The sequence below is a fragment of the Opisthocomus hoazin genome, chromosome 14, assembly GCF_030867145.1.
Source record: "Opisthocomus hoazin isolate bOpiHoa1 chromosome 14, bOpiHoa1.hap1, whole genome shotgun sequence".
Taxonomy (NCBI): Eukaryota; Metazoa; Chordata; class Aves; order Opisthocomiformes; family Opisthocomidae; genus Opisthocomus; species Opisthocomus hoazin.
In genome coordinates, this window is record NC_134427.1 from 11,331,833 (window position 1) to 11,343,124 (window position 11,292).

The following is an 11,292-nucleotide window of genomic DNA, read 5'->3' on the forward strand; positions in this document are numbered from 1 at the left end:
CAACTTTTGAAGCCATTGCTTTGGAGCATGCAGCTTTGAGTAGAGTTTACTGTAATGATTTTGCATATTTTGGTTCTTAGTTGCACTAAATTTTTCCCCATTTGGGAAGGTCAGAAAGCTAGTTTAAAAAAAACCAAAATGCATAGATTCTGCAGTAGAGCGTGCATCTGCAGAGGAATAGTACTGATTTTGAGTAACTGTAGGTCATCTGTATTCTGACCACTGATAGAAAGGTCTTTCTCCAAAAAATATTCATTCAACAGATAAAAAAAATCCTCTCAGCTGCATTGAGTCAGTCTGGGCTGTGCAGCATGGGGTGACACTAATAGTACTGGTTTTGTGCCTTTACTGCTTCCTTTATTATTTTGACATTTTTTTCATAGTTCTGTTGCAAATACTTGTATCCATGCCTGAGGAATTGTGAAATTATTTAAAGCTGTGGTTTTCTGAGTATTCCTTAAATGTCTGTCTTGCCTGCCTTAGCAGTTCTGCTTCACTGACTGGATTTAGTGAAGGAAACAGAAATTTCATGACTTACACTCTGAAAGTTTGGCAAAGGTGGAGGGCTTAGAGGCCAGTCTTCTACAGGCACAACTGCTTTCCCATAGGGTTTCAAACCGTAACAGAATGTATGCCACAAATGTTGTTATTTGCTACAAATACCCTTCTCTCATATAAAATCCATATTAAACTTTAGTAATTGTATGTATTGAGAATATGCTTGAGGATATACTCCCAACTGTGCTAGAAATATAATCAATGATGCTTTAGGAGTAAAGATTAATTCATACTGTGAAATAATTGGCCTTTTTAATCAGGCTGGAGTATCTCACTGTACTTGCTGTGTGTTTGCAGGGCCAAAGCACTCACTGACGCAGATATCTCAGTCCATGCTGGACCTCTGTGATGAAAAGCTGAAAGAGGCAAGTCTTGTGAACAAGTTGTGATCATAGTGGAGAGGGAGGGATGGTCAGGGGTGGTGGAGGAATTTGAAGATAGAGGATATGAGTAGGAAAAACACAGGGCTTTAAGGAGCGTAGAATAAGAGAACTCCTCCCCCCACCCCAGGGTGCATTTGAATTTTTACAAATTTAAACAGTTCACATTGGAGTCTTTCTCAAAAAATAGATGCTTGTTTGTTACTGTAGTTACTTTATCTTGTATGTAGGCTTATATCTAGGCCCTTATCCCCCCTTACTTACAAGTGTCTTCATAAAAAGGTGAATGGGAGTCTCTTTGGGACAGAGTATCCTGATATTAACAGTTATTAATCTAAGGTCAGCTGTTGATGTTCCTTACTTTTAATGCAGAAAGAAGATAAACTGGCTCGATTAGAAAAAGCGATTAATCCCCTCCTGGATGATGATGATCAAGTGGCCTTTTCCTTCATTTTGGATAACATTGTCACTCAAAAGATGATGGCCGTTCCAGATGTATGTAGCTTCAGTAGAGTGTGTGTGTTTGGTGTGCAAAATGTGCTGATTGTAGTCCTGTGGCTGTATATTTACACTGTGGTTGTTAGTGAACAGGGCAGGGGGAGAGTGCTCTACCAGGGAGCTGGCCTGTGACTTTTCTGGCTGGCAGAGACACACCTGTACTCACCCGCTTCACTGGAGCAAAGGTCCAGAAGTGAAGGCTGGGTTCCAGTTTTCCTTCCTGCTGCTCTCACTCTTGCTTAGTGTCTGTGTCAACCTCCCATTAGTATGAAGAGACACTGATTTTCATTAAGCATGGCCGTTAGAAACCATACTCTTCTCCTGCTGCTTATAGCACTTGCTTTGGTAGATTGTGAAAAACTCTGCAAAGGTACAGTTTTCAGGTGCAAATGAAACAACAGCTGATTTCTAATTGATCAGGTTTGCCCAGTGTTGTACTAGTTTGTTAGTATTTTAAAAACCCACACCTTAAGCTTACCAAATAAAGCTGCACAGATAAGAACTTCAGTGTCACTCATCTGTAACGTGTATTGTGTCTGAATGGAGTAAGGAACAACAGTCTGTAGCGGTTAGACTGAATGAGAGAGGGCTTAATGCCTGTCCTCTTCAAAACTGTTGATTCCTTTCTCTGTTGTCACCAAGTTCTCATTTCTGATATTTAGAAACAGATTTTAGAGTTTCTCGATGCTGTCAGACCATGATGAACTGTTAAACTGGTATTTATAGCCCCTGTTGTGAGATCCAACCTAGGTTTATATTCTTCGTTTATTGTACAAGCAATGAGTGTTCTTGCTGGACACTGCAGTGATGTGGAGGAAAGAGTAACATTAAATAGAAAAGTCCTTTGTATGATTATTATTTTGTGTTACATGTTCCTACTGTCAAACAGGTATCAACAGACCTAGTAACAAATCCAACTGGTTGATCTTTTTTCGATGTCCCTCCTAAAGCTAAAGGATTGAATTTAAGATGCCTTGTGATAAATACTTCCCACACATTTTGAGTGTTGATCAGTTCTGGAGACTTGCTGTATGAAAATTGTAGCTCAAATGGTAAAAATTCTACACAGAAGCTTTCTAAACTTCTTTATGTTTGGTTTTTTTTTTTTTTTTTTTTCTTCAGTCTTGGCCATTTCATCATCCAGTTAACAAAAAGTTTGTTCCTGATTATTACAAGGTGATTGCTAATCCAATGGATCTGGAGACTATCCGCAAGGTGTGTAGCTTGAACTGAGCAGCCACTTGAAAGATGTTTAGACCTGATTATTGACTGGGTGATAATCTCTTCCAGAATATCTCCAAACACAAATACCAGAACAGAGAGACTTTCCTGGATGATGTTAACCTTATCCTTGCCAACAGCATTAAGTACAATGGTAGGTGGTGAAAATAAGGCTTCAGCTGCCTTCTGTACTTAAACAAATACATCTGGTCACCTGTTCTGTAGTGCTGTGAAAGCCTTAAGATGTGAATTCTGAGCCTGATTGTTGCTTTCCTTTCCTGCTGAGAAAAGAGATGCTTAAACAGTGATGTTTTCACTGTCACATGGTGCTTTATTTACCATCATGTGCAGAATGAGGCAGTTACATTTGAGGAGGATTTTCTGCTTGTTCAATACACATCTCTGCTTCATGAATTTGTTTCTGGGAATTTTCCTGAGATTGACAGGGTGCAACCTTCCTGTGTCCTAAATCCTATTTTTAATGCTGGAACAAACTGGTTGCTCTTTGTGAGCTGAATGTGAACCCTGCTTTATATTTCTCCTTAGATCAGAAGGTGTTGGGATTTAGGGACGTGTGTTGTGAGAGCTGCGTAAGCAAAACCAGTCTTTGTCTCAGCAGCTAGAACTGAGCAAATGTCAGAATGCATGAAGAGATCTGTTTCTTACTACAGGGCCAGACAGTCAGTACACAAAAACAGCCCAGGAAATTGTAAACATCTGTTATCAAACTTTAGCTGAGGTATGTGGACAACTCTACTTTAATACTTTTGTATGTTTGAATTTTCTGTTCTGCAACCTTAGCAAGCTTCTTTGTTCTTAGTATGATGAGCACCTGACTCAACTTGAGAGAGACATCTCTACTGCTAAGGAAGCAGCACTAGAGGAGGCAGATCTGGAAAGTCTTGAGCCTATGACCCCTGGTCCGTACACTCCACAGGCAAGTGACCAAGCAAAGTTTTCACTTCCTTTCTTTCAGTTTCAGTCTCCTGGATGTTTGATCTAGAGGTGCCTCTGTTTACTGTTCTCCGTCGGTCTGCAGTTTGTCTTTTAGTAGAGCATCTTATTGGATGGTATGCTAGCAACTATTTTTTAAGTGTAAATATGATAAGCGGTTATGATGCTTCAGAGAGTGAGATACCCAAGACAAAGAAGGTAATTTCCCAAGCACCTTGCAACACTGGTCTCAAGATGAGCTGTGTGTAGTTGGGTACAACTGAATGTTGGTTGGAAGTTCAAAGACTGTGCAAGTGTAGCAGGTAGAAACCCTCAGAAGGCAAGCAGTGAAAAGGCAAGGAGAACATGAGGAAAAAATGTCAGTACTGTAGTGCTGAAAAGCCAGAGGGCTGTTTGCTGGCAGTACTGTTGAAGAGGCTTATTGCTATGACCAAATATGGTTAGCAAAGTACGATTCCTCTGCATTCATTGGTGGGATTCTTTAAATTTCTTAATTTGGGTTCTAATAGAAATAACATTTTTTACTCTTCATTATTACTTTATAGCAGACAGTTGTGTGTCAGTTACTTTATATGTATTATAGACCAAGTTGGAAGCATAATTTATACTGGAAATTGTGTGAGACACTGCTTTTCAGTGTTTACAGTTTGGCAAAGTTTTATAAGCTTTTTAGACTTTTTTTTTTTTAATGCTGCTTCTTGCCTCGGGCTATTTGGTTGTTTGTAAAAAAAATTGAGTAGAAAACTTTTACCAGGAATGACAAGTTCATTCCTGAAAAATAAAATCACCTTTGGAATTTGCCTGATAAATTAGGTAATGGTTCAGTGAATGTCATCGTAGTGTCTGAGATGTGCCTTTTGTTTATTGGCAAAAACTGTTAAAGTTCATAAGCATTGGGAAAAATCTTTCTGCTAACAGCTGAATGATCAAAATTCAAATGTTGTATAACCAGCGTAGGAAGACAGAGCAAAGCTTTCTTTGCAGTTGTTGATCCCAGTTGTAGACCAGTAATTTTTCTATTCTGTGCAAGTCTGGTGTGATTACATCTGGAAAGTTGTATTTAATTTTAGTAAAGTCAGAGCAGAAAAGAGGGCCTTGAAGTTCAGGAGCAATTCAAGGTCTTATAAAGATTATTTTTAAGAGAAAAATAAGTTTAAAATTTGTTCAGGCAATAAGTATACAAAAATTGTATGGCTGGAGCCAGGATAGCAGGCTACAAACAATTTTGGGGCAATATTTAACACCCTCCATCCATCTCTCCCCATTGAAGAAAAAAAAAAAAAGTAGCATTTTAGGAAGCTAGAAAGAACTTGCTAAGAATTATGGTTGAATTCAATGGGGTGGGAATACTGAAACTGAGTATCACGGAAGAAGACCTTCCTGGCCATGGGAAGTGTCAGGCTGCGAGGGAGTATTTGGAGATTAGTTGCTGAAACTATCTATTGACACATTTCAAAGAAGATTAGATGGAATCAAGGATGATCCCAATACCTCAGAGAATGAGGGACAAAAATGTCATTCTCCTCTCTATCTGATGGTTTCCTTCCCAAGAGCAGTGTTACCTGTTCTAATTTTTTTTTCAAGTTGGTGATCAGGAGAGAGGAAAACAGGCCTGAGCAGCGAACTGCCTATTATTTTTCTGCTCCTTCTCTGTGCTTGCTAGAAAGGAGAGAGCTTCCTGACCTTCTCCCTTGAACTTGTCATCTGAAGGCCACCCTTTCCCTCTGCTTCTTGGCTGGAGATATGCTCCCACTTCCCACTCTCCCAGACTTATCACAGATGGCAGGTCTGGTAGTGGTTGCTTGGCTTTAGTTCCCTTTATTTCAAATGCGGTTGTGATGACTAATGTTTATCTCACCATGTGTCTTCAGGAGCTGGACTCCAGGTTGTAAAAAGCAAATTCAGCAAGTAGAGAGCTGTCGCTGGTTTACATGTCTGTTTAAATCCTTAGGAAGCCTGTTTTGCCTAATTTAAACCATATTTCCGCTGCTCTTAACACTTTCAGGATTGTCATTATATATAAACTGTGTATTATAAGGGTATTTTATCAAAATCCTAATCTATAGTTCCTCATTAATTCTTCAGAGGTCAAATGGCACGCAAACTACAGATGGGCTTTTAGAACACTTTATCCAAACCCATTTTCGCTTGCTTTTGTCAGCTTTAGGGACTCTTGAGACAGTGATGTCTGTAGAATTGATTGAAAGTTGAAGCTTTGCTATATCATATGTGATAGACTTTTTCTAGTTCTGATAGTAGCATTTGTGGTTGCAACACCATTTCCATCATAAGAATGGATATTAAAAGGGCCATGCTGAGTCAAACCAAAGGTTGATGTAATCAAGTATTCTGTCTCTGGCAGGGACCAGAAGTAAGTGGATGCAAACATACAGTGATCCTTCTTACAGTGAAGCCTCTCTGCTTCTGGCAATTGGCTGTTCAGGCACCTGAAATTGGTGTTGCATCTGGACCATTGTATTAGCTGCAGAGAGGCATATTCTCTATAAATGTATCTAATCCTTTTGGAGTCTGTTTATGATTTCAGTCTCTGCAGGATTGCACGGCATAGAAATACTGACTTCTATTTTAATATCTGCTATTTGGCAAACTTCAAACCTGAAGTGGTGAGCTATTGCATTTTACCATGTTTGTTCTTTAAGAATAAATAGCTTATTTTGATTAAACAGTGTTTAATAATATGAACACCATGCCAAAAAATGCATTTTGCTTTTGGTCCTGAAATCCCAGTCTTGCCTCTCAAGATACTGTTCTAGTCTCAGTTCAGTGCCTGAGAATATTATGTCTCCTGTTCTCGCATATACTTCAGCCACCTGATTTGTATGATACCAGCACTTCCCTCAGTATGTCACACGATGCTTCAGTCTATCAAGATGAGAGCAATTTGTCTGCTATGGACACTCCCATCACTGCCCCAGAGAAGCGAGGAACTCAGGTCAGAATCCTCCCATTTTTTCATGTGGTTGGAGAGTTGGGTTGTATAAGCAAATCACTGAAAGGAGGCAATTACTTTGTGGGAAACAGGTGACAAAGATCAGCAGGTTTCCCAAGCAGAGAAGGGAATCCATTTCAAAAGTTACGCAATTTCCTTCATTTTGACTACTCTGAGGGAAAAGGAAAAATTTAAAGAGCACTGGGAATTGAGACACTGCAAAACAGAGAATCAAAAGCTGCAAAAGAATCTGCCTAAGGCCAGATAATTGTTTGCTTCACTACTTCTGGGAATAGAAACCTAGTGACTCATGCTACAAAGGGCTAATATGCAATCCCTTGTTGATTCTGTATAGGGAAATGGTGGAGTATATTCTACAGATTTAGAAGATGATAATTAGATTATTATGGTTGCAGGCATTGACGATTAGAAGCTGTACAAACACCTAGGAAGAGATTGTTGCCTTCTGGTTGCAAAAGAAAAAAAAAAAGCAGATAGGTCATCACTATAAATGAACTTGTTACAGTAACCACAGAGTATTTTTTTCTTAGTCTTTATTCTGTATCAGACAACCAGAAAAAATTGTTGGAGGAGAGGTAATAGCAGAAGGAGATGCAGTAATATGACCATGAAAATATATTACCAGGAGGAGGAAGAAGGTGAGGAGGGCCGCAAGGCTGAAGGTGGTATCAGAAAGACTAGTGAGAGCTATTCTGAGCAATCAAGACAAATTGAGATTGAATATGAATAGTTCTGTCTAGTATTGTGGCTGTCTGTAGCTTTGAGAATGCCTTCTAGACTGGGAAGTTTTCAAGCTTTCTATAGGCTTTCAATTTACAGTTGTTGGGACAGAATCTGCATGGCCTCTCTACCTTGGACTCATCGTGACTGAAGGAAAAACAGAAGAGAGAAGGGCAGGATGTCTGCTTTTAAAATATTTTGTGAAAATAAGCACTTTTTAAGATCCAGTGGTATTTTCCAGAAATAGCTAGGTAAACAAAGGACGCTGGTGCTGTAAGTCTGGAGATTCCCTTTTCAAGGATGAGCATATCAGGATAAAAGTGTGTGGAGACTGTGTGCTTTCTGATCTTGGAATAAAGAAAGAAAGGATCCTTGCTCTGAGAGTGATATACAGATATTTTTCTTTTTGTCTTCCTCCCTCCCCGTACTCTCACACCCATCACTGTGGTCCAGATGTCAGTCGTACCCCTTGGTTGATGTCCAGTAGTGCCTTCCTCAATGGTATTGCTATTTGTGTTCCCCATTCAGATGCGACAGGGGCGAGGTAGGCTGGGCGAGGAAGACTCTGACGTAGATATTGAAGGGTTTGATGAGGATGATGATGGGAAACCTAAGACTCCAGCCCCAGTGAGTATATTTACAGAAATCCTGCTGCAGTCTACATGTTGACTTGCATACTTCTGGTAGAAGTCTCCGTAGTATAAGGGTTATCTGCAGCGTCTGCCACCCTGAAAGACAGCAATATTCATAGCAATAGCTGGAATCTTAAATGTAGTTTTAAAATGTTAGCATTATGAAATGAGTGAATACTTCAGAATGAACAGCGTAATAAATAAAAGGCATATGGTGGAAATGGCAGCAGTAGTTATAAGTTGTTTGATCTTTACTATCACTGTTCTGTATGACCTAGGAAGTTGAAGATGCAGATGGTGACCTTGCTGATGAAGAAGAAGGATCAGCCCAGCAGCCCCAGGCCAGTGTCCTCTATGAAGATTTGCTCATGTCGGATGGCGAGGATGATGATGATGGGAGTGATGAAGAGGGAGATAATCCTTTCTCATGTAGGTGTCCTTTTTTGTAAAAGGTGGAATAGAAACTGCTGGTTGTTCACAAACCCAGTTAATCTTTGCATGTTTCCATCACAGAAGCATGCAGTAGAGAGTGTAGAGCATAAGTGGGATATGTAGGCCAGGTTGTCTAGTAGTCGAAAAGGAAGAGGACCAAAGGGCAAGATGAGAAAACTGGATGAACATAAACGAAACTGAAACAAAGTGGAACAGAAGTGCTGTAAGTATGGACAGAAAAGAAAGCAGAGTTAAGACAAGACGTAGTCAGTTGTGTATCATGAAGCGAAACTGCAGATGGTTCTGAAAAGACTGGGACTATGATTTGGTGTGCAGAGCCAGGAATGGGCAGTTTAGTAAAAGCACAGCATTTATTTTGATACGAAACAGTGTGGTCAATGTTATCAAGAACTGCAAGAGGTGTCTGGAGGTTCTTCAGATTCCTTCCGTGTTTTACTCAGGAAAAACTTGCCATGCAGAAAAGCTTATAGTGTATTTGGCTGTGGCTTCTGAAAATTATTAGGGGGGAAGAAGGAGGAATTATTCAGAGCAGACAAGCAAATAAGGCCTTTTTGAGTAATGGTGGTAATGACATGCTTTTGAATAACATCAGAATTGGGTACTCAGTAAGGGGTGTCACCTCCCAGATCCCCTTTCTGCTACCTTGTGGAGACAGTACTTCGTATACATTCCTTACTGTGGGTATGGTAGCCTATAAACAAAGACAGTTGGTATGTAACTGACAAAACAAAACTGTTGGTTTATTACATAGCTATCCAACTGAGTGAGAGTGGCAGTGACTCAGATGTGGAGCCCAGTGCAGTGAGACCTAAACAACCTCATGTTCTTCAAGAGAACACACGAATGGGCATGGACAATGAAGAAAGCATGATGTCTTATGAAGGAGATGGTGGGGAGACATCTCATGTTATGGAGGACAGTAACATCAGGTAATTAGAGCTGAGAATCTTGTTCATTCTTCAAAACAAAATCTCTGCTCTTATAGATTTATGATTTGTTTATCATAAAAAGCTGAAGAATATCTCATGAGTTTTAAGTTGTCACTATTTTTAGTGTTGTACCCATAATTACTGTAATTGCAGTTTACTTCTTAGTGACAGAAATTTGGTTTTGCTGTTAGATTTTCACTAATAAAAATGTTAGTTAAATATATATAAAAAAATCTCTTCTAATTTAGATGATTTCCTGTACATAGTGGTATTAAAGGCAGGACAAATAAAGGTTTTTATAAATTGTCCTGGAAACTACAAGAAACCTTTGAAGTTAAAAGATGATTTAGCTGATTAACTTTGTGGTTTTTGTTTTTTTTTCTCTAAGAATAAGCATTTCCTTATTTGAAAGTAAACTGCTTAGTTGAAGTCCAAAAGAATAGGAATATGCATATTCTGTATTTTGGAAGGATTTCCATTATTAGAAAATTACAAGTACAGTAATATCAGCTTTATTTTTTTCCCTTCACTTGAGAGTCTTCCTTCTCTGGCCATTTTGTAGAGTATTAGCATTAGATTCTCTGTTCTTTTTCTACTTGTAGAATTCAGTCTCTTAATGCTATTGTTGATATTTGCCTAATAAATGATTGTACAGGTAGCTAAGCTAGGTCAGGCAAATGGTCGCTCCAGTCCAGTACCTTGACAGTAGTCAGCAGAAAATGCTAGAGAAGGTGATGAGAACGGACTCTTTGCCACCTTGTCTGCAGTAAAGGTGACGGATGGATTGTGTTGGAACAATCCGTTTTTCCTGCCCTGAGTGTATCAGAGTGGGATGATGATGTTGGTAGAAAATTGTTTCATCGGGAGAACAGTTTTTTTTTATTTTATTTTAAAAGGTAGGCCATTGACAGAATTGAAGGGCATGGTGGTTCCGAATGTTGCACGGGGACTTTAAGCTAGGGACCTTTCACAGGAGTTAAATACAGAATTGTCGGTATCAGCAGCTGATTTGAAATGATGGTACCGTAAGAGTATCTTCTCTCTTCCAGTTATGGCAGCTATGAAGAACCAGACCCAAAATCCAACACAAGAGATACTAGTTTCAGCAGTATTGGAGGTTATGAGATCTCAGAAGATGAGGAAGAGGAAGAGCAGCAGCGCTGTGGGCCAAGCGTATTAAGCCAAGTCCATCTGTCTGAGGATGAGGAAGACAGCGAGGACTTTCATTCCATTGCAGGAGACAGTGACCTGGACTCAGATGAATAAACTCCCTTTCCTGAGATGGTGGTCATCCTGAGCTGTTCTCGGCTCCTGAATTTCTCTTGTCCCAGTTTGTTATAAAGAACAGGGTAGTGTGGACTGTGTTAATGAGAAGTAGATTTTTTTTTTTAATATAATATTTTAATCAGTTATAAAACATGTTGCGTGACTGAGTAAATGCTGAAAAATCAGCTTTAGACAAGCATGCCCTGCGAATTTTTTGGGGTTGTTGTTGCCGGTACTAGTTCCAGAGTCCAGATCAAGATTTCTGTGGTTTGTTCTTCAGTCTTTATAGACGTGAAATAATTTATCATAAATATTGTCCTGTTGGATACATGCATGTCTGTCAGGGGAAAAATGCTTGCTCAGGATAGAATACCTGCTGTTGGTAAACAACTATAAAACAGTTTTCATTTCATAAAGGGTTTTTCTGTGGGACCACAGCATGAATGCAGTGTCTGAAGTCTGGTTTTAATAATTGCCTGACTACTTTGAATATTTTAGTAAACAGCTGCCCTATTTTTTTTTCTTTTTAAAGCGGCAGTTGGTCCCAGAAACCACAGCTCGGTAGTTGGGCTCTCCAGGAGGGCTTGCTGTTCACAGCAGCCTCCTCGTTGCTGGCAAGCACGCGCAGCCCCCGGGGGTTCGGTATGAAATTCTGCTGCGCTGCCGACTGACTTCATGCAAATAAAAACGGAGAAGGTGTAAAGCCGCGC

General features: G+C 39.6%; 1 protein-coding gene across 1 annotated transcript in view; it reads left to right on the top strand.

Moving 5' to 3' along the window:
- Nucleotides 1-10,998, top strand: part of TAF1 (TATA-box binding protein associated factor 1) — a 33,216-nt gene extending 22,218 nt beyond the window's left edge. Inside the window, exons 30-40 of the mRNA XM_075435503.1 lie at nucleotides 856-923; nucleotides 1,311-1,433; nucleotides 2,559-2,651; nucleotides 2,727-2,811; nucleotides 3,329-3,396; nucleotides 3,478-3,594; nucleotides 6,439-6,564; nucleotides 7,831-7,929; nucleotides 8,213-8,363; nucleotides 9,139-9,316; nucleotides 10,366-10,998. Of these exons, the coding sequence (XP_075291618.1) occupies nucleotides 856-923; nucleotides 1,311-1,433; nucleotides 2,559-2,651; nucleotides 2,727-2,811; nucleotides 3,329-3,396; nucleotides 3,478-3,594; nucleotides 6,439-6,564; nucleotides 7,831-7,929; nucleotides 8,213-8,363; nucleotides 9,139-9,316; nucleotides 10,366-10,582 (1,325 nt within the window). The 3' untranslated portion in view covers nucleotides 10,583-10,998. The remainder of the gene's footprint in view (nucleotides 1-855; nucleotides 924-1,310; nucleotides 1,434-2,558; nucleotides 2,652-2,726; nucleotides 2,812-3,328; nucleotides 3,397-3,477; nucleotides 3,595-6,438; nucleotides 6,565-7,830; nucleotides 7,930-8,212; nucleotides 8,364-9,138; nucleotides 9,317-10,365) is intronic.
- Nucleotides 10,999-11,292: the final 294 nt, after the last annotated feature.